Source organism: Phacochoerus africanus, chromosome 7 (genome assembly GCF_016906955.1).
Source record: "Phacochoerus africanus isolate WHEZ1 chromosome 7, ROS_Pafr_v1, whole genome shotgun sequence".
Classification (NCBI taxonomy): Eukaryota; Metazoa; Chordata; class Mammalia; order Artiodactyla; family Suidae; genus Phacochoerus; species Phacochoerus africanus.
The window spans coordinates 9,286,698-9,299,925 of NC_062550.1; the positions used below are offsets into that span (position 1 = coordinate 9,286,698).

At 47.0% G+C, this 13,228-nt stretch overlaps 1 protein-coding gene across 3 annotated transcripts; it reads left to right on the forward strand.

The window, feature by feature from the left end:
• Positions 1-7: 7 nt before the first annotated feature.
• On the forward strand, positions 8-13,070 carry JOSD1 (Josephin domain containing 1). Of its 3 annotated transcripts, none has more exons than XM_047786240.1 (5): positions 8-137; positions 449-1,269; positions 9,464-9,592; positions 9,722-9,916; positions 10,015-10,249. In XM_047786240.1, exons 2-5 carry the CDS (start codon positions 1,085-1,087, stop codon positions 10,061-10,063), a joined length of 558 nt encoding a protein of 185 aa, XP_047642196.1. In that variant the 5' UTR covers positions 8-137; positions 449-1,084; the 3' UTR covers positions 10,064-10,249. The 3 variants fall into 3 exon arrangements, with proteins under 3 accessions (XP_047642196.1, XP_047642193.1, XP_047642195.1); XM_047786237.1 differs by lacking the exon at positions 10,015-10,249 and adding an exon at positions 10,711-13,070 and having other exon boundaries at positions 10-137; XM_047786239.1 differs by lacking the exon at positions 10,015-10,249 and adding an exon at positions 10,711-13,070 and having other exon boundaries at positions 102-118.
• Positions 13,071-13,228: the final 158 nt, after the last annotated feature.

Genomic DNA, 13,228 nt, shown 5'->3' on the forward strand with positions numbered 1-13,228 from the left:
GGAGGGCGTTTCCGGAGCACGCGCCGGGCGGGGGCCGCTGACGTCGGGCTCAGGTGCGCGCGCCCGCCCGCACGCGGCCCAGGTGGTGGCCCGCAGCTCCAGGTGGCGGCCTGCAGCAGTGACGGGGGCAACCGGCGGTGCGTCCTCAAGCTGTCCGGGTGGCGCGGCGGACCGGGCTAGGGCCGGGGCTAGGGAGCCGGTGGGAAGGCGCCTCGGCTTGCACTCACGTGATGGGCGGGGAGGTTGGGGTGGGGGCGGCGAGCTGGGTGGGCCCGGGCCCCCAGGGCGAGGCGTATTGTCTGGCCCCACCCCTCGGGGGCCTGCCAGTCGCTGCGCAGGACCTTCCCTGGGGCTGGGGCCAGACTCGCCGCGCCGCTTACCCGCGCCACCCGGTCCACCGCGGCGGCCGGCCGGACTGCCGGAGCTGACAGGAGTTGTCTCCTCGTAGGGCTGCGCCGAGAGGGCGAGAATCCGCACTTGCCGAGGGAGCTGCGCCCGCCTCGGCCCCTTGGGGCCCCACCGCGCCCAAGGGGATGGAGAACCTCCCCCGAGACCCCAGCACGGCCCGCGATCCCACTCTGGCCGGCCCTCGCTAGCTGCTCGAAATCTGCGTTTTATCCACCACCTAGGCCTTGTCTCCTGAGTCAGTGGCGTTGTGGTTCGAAAGAAATGGAAGAAAAGGAGCGATGTGACCGATTCCGTTCGGTCCTCCTGCCTTGAGGCCTGGTTGGCATTTGCAGAAAGGAAAATACAGCAAGAAAATTGTAGGGTTTTTGGAGGGAGTGGAAGAGGAAGGTAGAAGAGGGGAAACAAGGACTTAGGTTTTATATGAATTTCTAAAACTTCTGCACTTTGACAGCGGTGGCGAAATACACTAAACCTTACCTTTCTATTGAGAAGAGAGAGAGGGAAATTATTTTTCCTTTTGATTCCAACCTTTTCTCTCCGTGACAAGGCATAAATCATGGACACCAGAAACTAAGGTGGACCTCAGGAATTCTGAAAAGACTGAGAAGCTTATATTCCTCCTCAGGAGGGAAGGGTAGGGTGTTTTTAGCCCTCTCTGGAACTTAAAACAAAAAACATGAGTTGCGTGCCATGGAAAGGAGACAAGGCCAAATCTGAATCATTGGAGCTGCCCCAGGCAGCACCCCCACAAATCTACCATGAGAAACAGCGCAGGGAGCTTTGTGCTCTGCATGCCCTCAATAACGTCTTCCAGGACAGCCATGCCTTCACCCGGGAAACGCTGCAAGAGATTTTCCAGAGGTAGGGGACCCTTTCTTTCTGGCATCTTTATACCTTTTTATTTTATTTATTTATTTTTGCTATTTCCGAATTTCTGTTTGTGGGGTAATGTCTCTGCTGCATAAACCTTCAAACCAACAGGCATTATTAGGTAGATGTTGTTAGCAGGTATAAGGGTCACGGGAATGGGAAAGAGACTCATTACCATACATATTGAGCACTTACCACGGGCTAGGCCCAGTGCTGAGAGCCTCAGTTGTTATCGCAAGGGATCCTCTCTACAGTCTGTTGGAATATGTGTTGTTTCCATTTCACGCACAAAGACAGAGCTCAGGGTAGTTCAGTCATTTGCCCAAGGTAACCTAACAAGAGATGGAGCCAAGCTTGAATTCAGGTGTGTTGTTGCTGTGCTTTTGACCACTATGCTATTAATGCTTCTCAAGTCATGCCTCTAAACTTAATAGAGTTTAGAGTCTAGAAGGAAGACAACATACGTACACCTGTCACCAGAGTTGGAATATTGAGGGGTCGGTAAGAAAGTATACACAATGCTCAGCTTCCCTATGAGGCCACATGCAGTTTTGTGTAGTCCTTCTAATAGTCAATTTACTGTCTCTATTTTACTGATAAACAGAAAGAAAGGTCAGGTAATTTGTCCAAATAGCTTCTAAGTAGCAAAGCTGTGTTTAGACGCTGACTCTAGGTTCTCACCCCTTTCTACTTCATTCTTTTTTTTTTTTTTGTCTTTTGTCTTTGTTGTTGTTGTTGCTATTTCTTGGGCCGCTCCCTCGGCATATGGAGGTTCCCAGGCTAGGGGTTGAATCGGAGCTGTAGCCACCGGCCTACGCCAGAGCCACAGCAACGCGGGATCCGAGCCGCGTCTGCAACCTACACCACAGCTCACGGCAACGCCGGATCGTCAACCCACTGAGCAAGGGCAGGGACCGAACCCGCAACCTCATGGTTCCTAGTCGGATTCGTTAACCACTGCGCCACGACGGGAACTCCTCTACTTCATTCTTGATGGCCTTTCTTAGCCACTTTGCCAAATGTTCCTGGGCAGGTTGATGGAAGTTCAGCTCTTTTCTCTCAGCTTTGATGTTCTAAAATTCTTCTATCAAAGGGTTTGAGAAATGGTTCTGCAGTGTCTGGATGAACACAGCAGCACGTCTGCAGTCCATAGCAACTTTGGCAGTGAGCCTGTCTCACCACTTCAGCTTATAGAGAGTTACCCTGCTCAATTCTCAGTGCAAAGAAAGCTCAAGATTTTTTCTGGCAGTTCCAGAGGACCCTTCTCTGACTCCAGAGATGAAATTTTTGCACCAGAAGGGCCTGAATTATAGCTGGAAACAACCTATTTGGGGTGATTTATGAAGCATAGGTGTGGGCCATTACCCAAAGAGAACCATAGGCCCTTTGTGTGTTTGTGTGTGTGTGTGTGTGCGCGCGTGTGCGCGCGCGTGAGCGCACCTTTTGTCTTTTTAGGGCCTCACTCAAGGCATATATGGAGGTTCCCAGGCTAGGGGTCGAATCAGAGCTACAGCTGCCAACCTACACCACAGTTCACAGGAACAGTGGATCCTTAGCCCACTGAGCGAGGCCAGGGATCAAACCCACATCCTCATGGATGGTAGTCAGGTTCGTTAACCACTGAGCCACAACGGGAACTCTCATAGGCCTTTCTTAACCCCAGCGTGCTGACAAAATTCTAATGAAGGTGATTATTTTCCAGTGCCAGTGATAACCATAGTGATGCCTTAGCCGGGCAGATGTGTCCTTTGCCTCATGGCCATTATCTGGCAGGAGGAGTTAACTCTTTTCAGGAAATAGAGCCCTGGAAGGTGAGATGATTGGTCTTAGATCACTAAGTCATGTAACTGAAAGTAGAAAGGAGGCCACTCCATTGGATCACTTCCTATGGCCAGCCATTAATATATCTTCTACTCCTAATTGGATATTTGTAAATTACTTCGTAATCAAAGACTAGGGAGAAGAAGAGGACTCGCAGTGAGTAGTGAATGTGCTTGGTACTTTGTACTCTCTGTAAGTCTTGCAACAACCGTATCAGTAGTGACCTCAGGAAACTAGGATTCAGTATAAGCAATTTGCCAAGTTTCACTCATTAGTAAATGTCAGTTCCTAGATTCTGTGTGTCCATTCAGAAGCTTTTCACCTTATAAACATGGCCCTGATCTGATGGGATGATGATCACCAACCAGATGACATTCACTCTGTGCAGAGCACTGTTCTGAGTGCTTTCCTTGTGTTAACTTGCTCTGACGCCCAATCCTATAAGGTAGATGCTGTTATTTCTCATTTTTCCAGATGAGAGAATCATGGCACAGAGAGCCAACAGAGCTAGTAATTGCAGGATTTGGACCCAAGCTTTGTGACTTGAGGGCCTGCTCTCCTAACTACTCTTCTATCCCTGAGTATCGGGAAGGCATGTTGGAGCAATTAGATCATCAGCAGCCCTTCACCCAGCTAGTAAGTTGGGCCTGGTTCTGAAGATGGTGGACTCTGATTATAAGGTGTTTATGGGTCATCGCAGGACTCTTTCAGCTGTGTTTTTCCTGAGTGAAAGAATGCTAAACATTTGCTGGACATTCACATGGAACCAGAGTTCTATTCCTGGCTTTTAAAGCTTTAGCAGGTTGTACTACATTCCCCAGTTACCTTGGTAGGTAATGTAAAGATCCACCTCAAAGCAATAGCAGACCAGTACATACGAGAATATACTGTCCCCACTCCAGAGGTGCAGTTCTGTATGGAGTATTTAGTGTGGGAAGATTCTGTGTGGATAAATAGAAACAAAGGAGTGTGAAAGAGATCAGAGGAAAAACAAAGGCAGAAGAGGCGAGGGAGAGAAGATGGAATGTTTTAAACAAACATTTACTAGCTGCCTGTAGTGTGCCAGGCACTGCTTGGCACTGTAAAGAAAACAAGTTGAACAAGACTCAGCCCCTGAGAAGTACATCTCCGAGCTGTATATTGACCAGGCCTTGAGACTAGACATAAGTGAATTAGAACCATGGAATTTAGAGCAATTTAAAGGGGAAAAGATAATCTGTTTGGGTCTTAACAGAAAGAAGAGTAGTACTGGTGGTAATGTTAACTAGATAATTTAAAATACCCAGATCCAAAGTTCTATCCTTTTTTGAAGCTGTGGCTAATGAATAGTAGCAATGGGGCAAATTTTTTGATTAATGCCATTTGTTGAGAGGAAGTTCATCCTAGCAGTTGAATTTTAGCCAGATAGAAAAAATACAAAAGCAGGGTGGAGTTTCAGTGCAGTTGTGGATATGAGATGACTCATGGTTGGAATAGGAATTTAGAAAGTTTTGAGCTAATGACTCGGCAGCAACACAGGAACAGGGAAGAGAGGAGTCTGGTGTGACAAGCTTGGTCCCGGATTTGAAGACAGTGATAGCACAGAGGTCATTGGTTTGAAAAGGATCAACAAGTGAAATTGGAGAAGAGATCAAACTATAAGAAGAGTTCACACCCCATGGCTCTAACCTCTGCCTCTGGTTACAAAAATGAGAGGCTTGTGTATAGTCCAGAATTTCTACGAAAATAATTAAGACTGGAGTTCCCATCGTGGCACAGTGGTTAACGAATCCACCTAGGGACCATGAGGTTGCGTGTTCGATCCCTGGCCTTGCTCAGTGGGTTAAGGATCCGGTGTTGCCGTGAGCTGTGGCTTAGGTTGCAGACTCAGCTTGGATCTGGCGTTGCTGCGGCTCTGGTGTAGGCCGGCGGCTATAGCTCCAATTGGACGCCTAGCCTGGGAACCTCCATATGTTGCGGGTGCGGCCCTAGAAAATACAAAGAAAAGAAAAGAATTAAGACAGTCTTGAATAGGAGTTTGCTGAGGAGTCTCAAGAAAACATTCCATTGGGACAGAACAAGCTCCCATGGAATTCAGTGGGATCAGTGTGTTGACATCTCCAGGAGACTGTTCAGTGTAGGCTTCAGTTTAGAGGTTGAATCTAGCCCTGCTACTCACTAGCTGTAGAAGACTGTACAAGTCACCATGACCTCTTTGTACCTTATTTACACTGTGGGGCTAACTTCTCAAGACTGTTGGATTAAGTGATAAAGCTCATAAAAGTGGCTAACACAGTGGGCCCTTGATTATTGTAAAAATAACTACTGATGTTGTGGGCTCACTGGATGGACCCCACTAATGCAAACGACCACTCCTCTAGGAGTGAGATGGAAGTCATTCGTAGCATTTCTGATATTGATTGGTTGGCAAATACCCAGTTGTTCAGTTACCAGTGCCCAGCTGTCGGCAGATACATGGCTGTTCAGGTGCCACTGCCCAGCTGTGAGAGATACAGAGTAGATGAGTCATCCACTTTTCTTTGGGAATTTACTGTTAGGTTATATCTATATCTATATCTATCTATATATATATATATATATCTATCTCAGTGAATTTTTTACATTTATAGTTGTATAGTGACCATCACAACCCAATTTTATAGCATTTCCATCCCAAACCCCCAGCGCATCCTCCCATCCCCCAATCTGTCCCCTTTGGAAACCATACGTTTTTCAAAGTCTGTGAGTCAGTATCTGTTCTGCAGAGAAGTTCATTGTGTCCTTTTTTCAGATTCCACATGTCAGTGATAGCATTTGATGTTGGTGTCTCATTGTTTGAGATTAGTCTGATTAGTGTGGTAATTTCTAGGTCCATCCATGTTGCTAAAGATGCTGTTATTTCTTTCCTTTTAATGGCTGAGTAATATTCCATTGTGTATATGTATACTGAATTTTTCAATAGTCCTATAAGATAGGGATCATTCTCATTTTTACAGAGAAGTTAACAGGCATGGAGATTAAATGTCAAAATTGGTATTGATGCTGCTTGGATGTGAACTCAGATATGGATGGTCCTCCTGATTGCCTGCCTTTTTCTATTACACTAGAGCCAGGAAAGGGTCCATGGAAGAGGTAAGATGTTAGATTGAGCTTGAAGAAGCTTTAGAATTTAGCCTGGAAAAGGAAATCGGATAAAAGAGGAGAGGTCATGGTCATGGTGCCTGAAGTACTCTAAGGGAACCAGCAGGTCAGGTGGGGCTGGAAGGGTTGGAGTTGGCCAACCAGGCAACTGGCTGCATTGGCAGTTCTTAGATAAATGAGTGAAATGAGAAATCCTCTTGTGGAGCAGTGGGTTAAAGATCCGGTGTTCTCACTGCAGAGGCTTGGGTTGCTGCTGTGATGCAGGTTCGCTCCCTGGCCTAGGAACTTCCATGTGCCGTGGACATGGCCAAATAAGTAAATAAATTAATTAAATAAAATGTACTGATACCTTGGTGAATGTGGCAGGAACATCTAGGCTGAAGAGGTGGAAGGAGCTTTTGGAGGCAAGAAGATCAGTTTAGGAACCAGATTCAAAAACCCAGTTATGAGGTGAGGGGCCTGCAGTTAGGGGGAAAATAGTGGGAATAGACAGGCAAAGCTTTGAATCTGAGGTAGAAGATATAGGACAGAAGAGGCACTTGGAACGTGCACCTCAGAAAAAAAAATGCGTGTGTGGTCAAACATATTTGGGAACTGAAACCTTTTATACCCCACCTCCTCGAGACCCAAGGTAAATATTAGCATAATAGGGGCGTCAGGCAATCCTGGAAGAAATGTTTTTACTTGATTGGTTCAGCTATTACTGTTTTGAATGCCTCTGTGATCCTCTGGAAGCACACTTGGGAAAGAACGCACAGCATTAAAGTTCAGGCCTCATGGGGGGTTAGTTGGTGAAAGAGTTGGAAAACTTGGCAGTTTCATTGCTGGAATCTCCATGCATCTAAAGACTTCACTGAAGGTATTAAGAGGCTATTGAATAATTGAAGGGAAAGGAACTTGATGTATCTTGAGATAGGCTTTCTTTCACATACCTTCTCATTTAATCCAAGTGTCCAAGGGCCCACTGAGAGCCTTTGTCCTGTGAAGCCCCATTTTAGGCCCAGGCCAAGAGAGTCAGCTAGCCTTTCCGTTTATCAGCCTGCCACCACCACCCATCTTTAGTCCTTGCCATAAGACAGGAAGCAGAACTTGGGATTCAGACAAACCTGAGTTTGAACACTAGTTTTGTCACTTGTAAGGTAAGTGATTGTGGGCTAGTCATTTTAAATCACCAAACTTCAGTTTCTAAACCTATAAAATGGAAATAACTCATAAGTTTATTGTGAGGGTTAAGTGAGATACATATATGAAAGCATCTGTCATTGGGTGTGGCAAAATTTTCACTAAATGGTAGTTATTTTTACAGGTAAAACAAAGTTTGGTTGTGGAGTGGAGTTTAATGTCCTCAGAGCCTCTTCTTTGCCAAACTCCAGAGGCCAGCACATCAGCCCTTCTTATTTGAAAGATCTACTAATATTTACAGGGAAAGATAAAATAAACATGGGGAACATTTCAGCAAACATCCCTGGAGCACCTGTCATGTGCCAGGCATTCTCTGAGGTCTGGTGATGGCTAGAGAAGGCCTTGCTGTCATTCTAGTGCGGAACAACAGACACATGAGAAAACGTCCAGTAGTTACACAGGCTGTAATTAAAGCAAGTGGATGTGCGAGGAAATGACTGGGAGAAACTTAAGGTTGGGTGGTCAGAAAACACCTCTAGGGCAGTAACACTTGAGACCCAGATAAGGAGGAGCCAACCGAAGTGAAGGTGTAGGCGAGCCTTCCAGATAGTGGAACCAGTGTGGAGTCCCTCACCTGAGAAAGAGCTTTGTGTTCAGGTAGCAGAGAAGGTCCCTGTGCTAAGAGGTAGCGACGAGGTCAGCAGGCCAGAGGAAGTAGTTTTGATTGTACTTAAGTGTTTTGGGAGCCATTGGAGGGTTTAAGCAGTGGCAAGTGTATGTTTTATGCTGGAAAAACATCATTATGGTTACTGTGTATAGAGGATGAGATTTCTTAAGTTTTCAGAATTGTCCTAAAGACCCGATTCTCGTCTGGAGAAGGCCTTTAGCAACCTCCTAGATGTCTGCTCTCCACTTTTATTCCTGAGGAACTCACAACATTGCCTGTCCTCCCCTTCACACAAAGGCGAAAGGCATGCTGTCCCTTCCTTCATGATGGCCTTTCCTCAGGTCTTGGCCTGAGCAGCCTAGGAAAGTGAATTAAGAGGATTGGAAATGCCTTCAGAATTGACCTTGTCTTGAGCTGGAAGAGGGGCTAAAGAGGCTGGCCAAGAATGGCCTAAAGCCGGTGGGCAAACCAGACTGCAGTTGAGATTTGTTTATCTGGCACAAAAATTTTTTTCCATTTGTGTATTTTACACACATGTATATTTGGAAGATTTTAGGCGGTCGTGCATTCCAGTTTAATATGAGCCTTAGTACTTTGTATTGTCTCATGTGTGGCCCTGGTTCATACATTTATGTGACCTGTCTGGGCTCCTGCAGGCCTTCGAGGTTTTTTTTTTTTTTTTGTCTTTTTAGGGCCACACCCATGGCACATGGAGGTTCCGAGGCTAGGGGTCGAATTGGAGCTGTAGCCCCCAGCCTACACTACAGCCGCAGCAACGTGGGATCCGAGCTGTGTCTGTGACCTACACCACAGCTCATGGTAGTGCCAGATCCTTAACCCCCTGAGCGAGGCCAGGGATCAAACCCACAACCTCATGGATGCTAGTTGGGTTCATTGAACTGCTGAGCCATGACGGGAACTCACCATGGCCTTTGAGTATTTAATGATTAGTTATTACTAAGTATGCAAACCTTAACTAGAAAGCATTTAAACTGTAAAAAATAGAGTTAACAACAGATACTATCCATGCAAATTAGAATATCAAATACTCTTTTCTAATGTTAAATAAAAAAAAAATAAAAGCTGTAGCAAGGCAGGAAGATCAGCAAGGAAGAAGACTGCAGAAATGGGAAAGCTGGGGATTTCACAAATGAGACTTCTTGGTGGAACATTCTGTGTATCCACTGAATTCACTGTAGACACACTTTCTAAATGGCAGGCAGATAGGCCCCAGCACTACTGAATTATTATCTTGCATAAAAAGGTGAATAATTCCTAGGATAGCAGGAGCCCAAACTACAAAGTATTTTGGTACAGACTGGCTACATTTACTTGAATGGGAGGAAATGAGCTTCCAGGGGCAGTGGTGTAAAGGGCTCTTCTGCCCCTGCTATTGCAGGGCCAGGAGGGGTGAGGCAGACCAGCAAGTCCGCTTTCCTCCTTTCGCACCTGTAGGTTGTCTCCAAACACCATGGTGACCCCCCACAAGAAGAGCATGCTGGGAAATGGGAACTACGATGTGAACGTCATTATGGCAGCACTTCAGACCAAAGGCTATGAAGCTGTTTGGTGGGACAAGCGCAGGTAATTGAACCAGGCTTGGCTTGATGAGAAGTGCTACTCAGCTGGGGAGGTGGCCCATGTGTTGTCAGAACCAGGGAATCCTGGGGAGAGTTGCCTGCTTTGAGCTTGATGCTGTTTTCTCTTCTGCAGGGATGTCGGTGCCATTGCTCTCACTAACGTCATGGGCTTCATCATGAACCTGCCCTCCAGCCTGTGCTGGGGTCCTCTGAAGTTGCCTCTCAAAAGGCAGCACTGGATCTGTGTTCGAGAGGTAGGAGGTGCCTACTACAACCTTGACTCCAAACTGAAGATGCCTGAATGGATTGGAGGCGAAAGCGAGCTCAGGTACCCATGTGGCTGGTGTGGTGGCAAGTTGAGCTTATCCTTGGTTATTTAACAAAGGAAATGAAGTAACTACCTACTGCTGTTACTTGGAATCACAGGGTTTCATATGTAAGAGACCTGAGTCTTGGATGGCTGGTAAGGAGGTGACATCCCTTTGGATGAGGAGTCCCAGCACCTGTGATGCTGGCTTCCAGTCTGGTGGGAGTGGCACTGGAACATTTTCTGACGTAGACAGCTGTGAAGGAGAGCTGCCAGTCCAGAAGGGAAGCTGAACATTTGGGCCGGAGAGGACGAAACTTCCTTGGGACCAAAGAAGAAACCTTTTCTTTTTTTTTTTTTTTGTCTTTTCTAGGGCTGCCCCCCCCCCCCCCCCCCCCCGCAGCATATGGAGGTTCCCAGGTTAAGGGTTTCTTTTTCTTCTTCCTCTTTTTTTCCCCTAACTATTAGAAGTCCTTAACTTTAGAGTACTTCGGGCTCTATTTCTCACAGAACAGGCTGGACAGAATCTAGATTGGAAAAAATTCTTTTTAATCTTACGAAATGATTTTTATTTTTTCCATTATAGCTTTTTTTTTTTTTCATAATGGTTTTTAGATTGGAAATTTAACTGGACAGATTGAGGGGTAATCACACGTGGACTCCTCCAGGAACAGATCCCTACTAGAATGTGTTCAGGACTCTGAGGGCATAAATAACAAGGTTACTGTCTGGCAAACATGTGGCTCCAAGACTAGTATTTGCAGTTTTACTAGCATTTCATTTTCTCTTTCATCTATCATTTTTTTCCCCTGTAGGAAATTTCTAAAACATCATTTGCGAGGAAAGAACTGTGAACTCCTGCTGGTGGTACCGGAAGAGGTGGAGGCCCATCAGAGTTGGAGGGCTGATATGTAACAGTTCTGCCCAAGCTTCCCTCACCTCAACCCCCTGAATCCTCTGTGATGTGCTGTGGCCTCTCCAGTGGGTCTGCCCTTGCCACTTCCCCAAACATCTCATTGGGTTTCCCCCTCAGATTTGACAGTGCAATAGGACAGACGTGTGGACTGTTACAAGAACCAACCAGCGTTACTTGTTCCTGGGAAAGAAATGTAGGAGCTCTGTGTGCATAGGGCAAGCTATGATGGAAGACCTTTGTTTTATTTGAGAGAGGAGAAAGAAAGGTGGGTCCTGGCTTATTTCCCCCGTTTCTATGAGGACTTGACAGAAGCTCTGCTGGAATTCACTGCTGCTCTGACTCACCTGGAGATGCTGCCTCCACTTCCCCTTTCCTGGCAACCAGTGGGTCTGAAGACACAGTACATGCAAAGCCCATGTGACTGGCTTGAAGGACCCAGAGCAAAAAGGCCTCTCTCAGGAAACCATCTCCAGAACTGAGGCAGCAATACTGCATACTGTCTCTAACCATTTTTTTTTTCTTTTTAGGGCCGCACTTGCGGCATACGGAGGTTCCCAGGCTAGGGGTCCAATCAGAGCTACAGCTGCCAGCCTGTGCCAGAGCCACAGCAACGCAGGATCTAAGCTGCGTCTGTGACCTACACCACAGCTCACGGCAATGCCGGATCCTTAACCCACTGAGCGAGGCCAGGGATGAAACCCGCAACCTCATCCTAGTTGGATTTGTTTCCGCTGAGATACGAAGGGAACTCCGTTCTCTAACCCTTAATGCCACACTTACCCATCTTTAAGAGTGGTTTATGGCCATCCTTGAAGTTTTATAATGGAAGGTTCTCCAACATCCCACGCCAGGTGGTTGAATCCTGCAATATTCTAGCATGACAGGGTGAGCTAGATACCTAAGAGGATGTGACCAAAGCCAGGTGGGAGCAGGCACAGGCCTGTCTGCTTCACTCCAGCGTCATCCCTGCCACTTCACTGCATTAGCTTAGGGGCACAAGATAAACGAAAGGGCAGTTTTCCCAGCTGACCCACTCTGGCAAAATCAGGGAAAATAAAAGACCGTCTTTGACATCAAATTCCACTAGTTGAAGACAGTTGGGCAAGGAAAGTATTGTGAAGATAAGCCTTCAGAGATTTGGGGCGACTAGAACTGGTATTAGCCCTAGGCTTGGCGTCACTATAGTGACCAGAAGCAGAGCCCCCGAGTTGGGTGGATATGTGCATCATGCTTAGGACCTGGGTTTGTCATCTCTGTAGTTTCCTTTACAGATCAACTGAGAATTGACCCGCCCCCTACCTCTTTAAATAGTTGTAGGCCACTTTTCTCCCTGCAACTTTGGAAAACAAAAGACAAGGAGGGGGAAGTAGGTGTCATGCCACACCGCCTGTCACCAGTGGTTGTGGTTAAGGCGGGTGGGCAGGCACGGATGACCTGCCAGCCCTTACACATCAATGGTCTTGGCAGGTCTGAGAGCTGCCCCACTGGCCAGACTTCTCTCTGGCAGCAGAGCCAGCCTGGGGCTTGCATGTCAAGCCTGAGCAAGCTTAACGGGATGAAGCTGAGGCTTTCTCCCCACTGTGACTGGAGTGCATGTTTACACCAGCACTTTTTCTGCACATGTATCTTCAATCCAACAAGGCCATTTTTTATGCTGAGTAACAGGCCACCGAGCGGCTACTGCATTACACCCCCTCAGCAAGTGGCTGCAGTCTCTTCTGCACCATTTTCCACACCAGACCTGCTTGGCACCACAGGGAGCTTTTTACCCCTGCACAATGACATTCCAACCACCACCAGCCAGAAGTTACAGCCAACCTTGCTGATTGTCACAAGCAGGACCTTGGGTCCACTGGCACTGTCAGTGATGTAAGCCATTTCCTGGGGGGGGAGGAGGAAGCTCCTCTCCGCCCGTCTGCTTGGGCCAGTGCGAATGGCACTTCAGAGGACTCCCTCTGCACTCGGGGTCCATGAGCCAATGGGATATGCAAAGATGCGTAAACATTTCAGGGCTGGTTTCTCTGTTCATATCCAATTCTGGTGCTTAGGAACAGGGACCTATGCTGATGCCCGAGGGCAAAAAGCCCCACTTCCTTTAAGGAAGGGGGCAGGCCTGACCCTAAAGCCCAGTAAGGGGCACCCCTAGGCTTTTTGTTTTTCTTGCTTTTATTCCCGTTTTTTGTTGGCCTTGTGCTGGGTTTGTTTACAAAAGATGTATTTTGTTTAACCAAATATTAAAAATGGAACTCTGTACATAAAGCTCATCTCATTGAATTCTGTAAAAGAAGTGAACTTTAGCATGATGCTGCTTTAGAAGGAACTCACTACTGTCATAAGTCATCTTGTAGGGACATAGTGTGCTTTGGCCAAATCTCACTTCAAAGACCTATCAAAATATTCACCAAGTAGGACTTGAT

What these genes read in the sequence shown, in the direction of transcription:
- JOSD1 (XM_047786237.1), top strand. Translation starts at nt 1,085, where the DNA reads ATGAGTTGCGTGCCATGGAAAGGAGACAAGGCCAAATCTGAATCATTG. An exon ending in CTGCAAGAGATTTTCCAGAG is followed by an intron (nt 1,270 to 9,463) that starts GTAGGGGACCCT and finishes TCGCACCTGTAG; the next exon opens with GTTGTCTCCAAACACCATGG. An exon ending in GTTTGGTGGGACAAGCGCAG is followed by an intron (nt 9,593 to 9,721) that starts GTAATTGAACCA and finishes TCTCTTCTGCAG; the next exon opens with GGATGTCGGTGCCATTGCTC.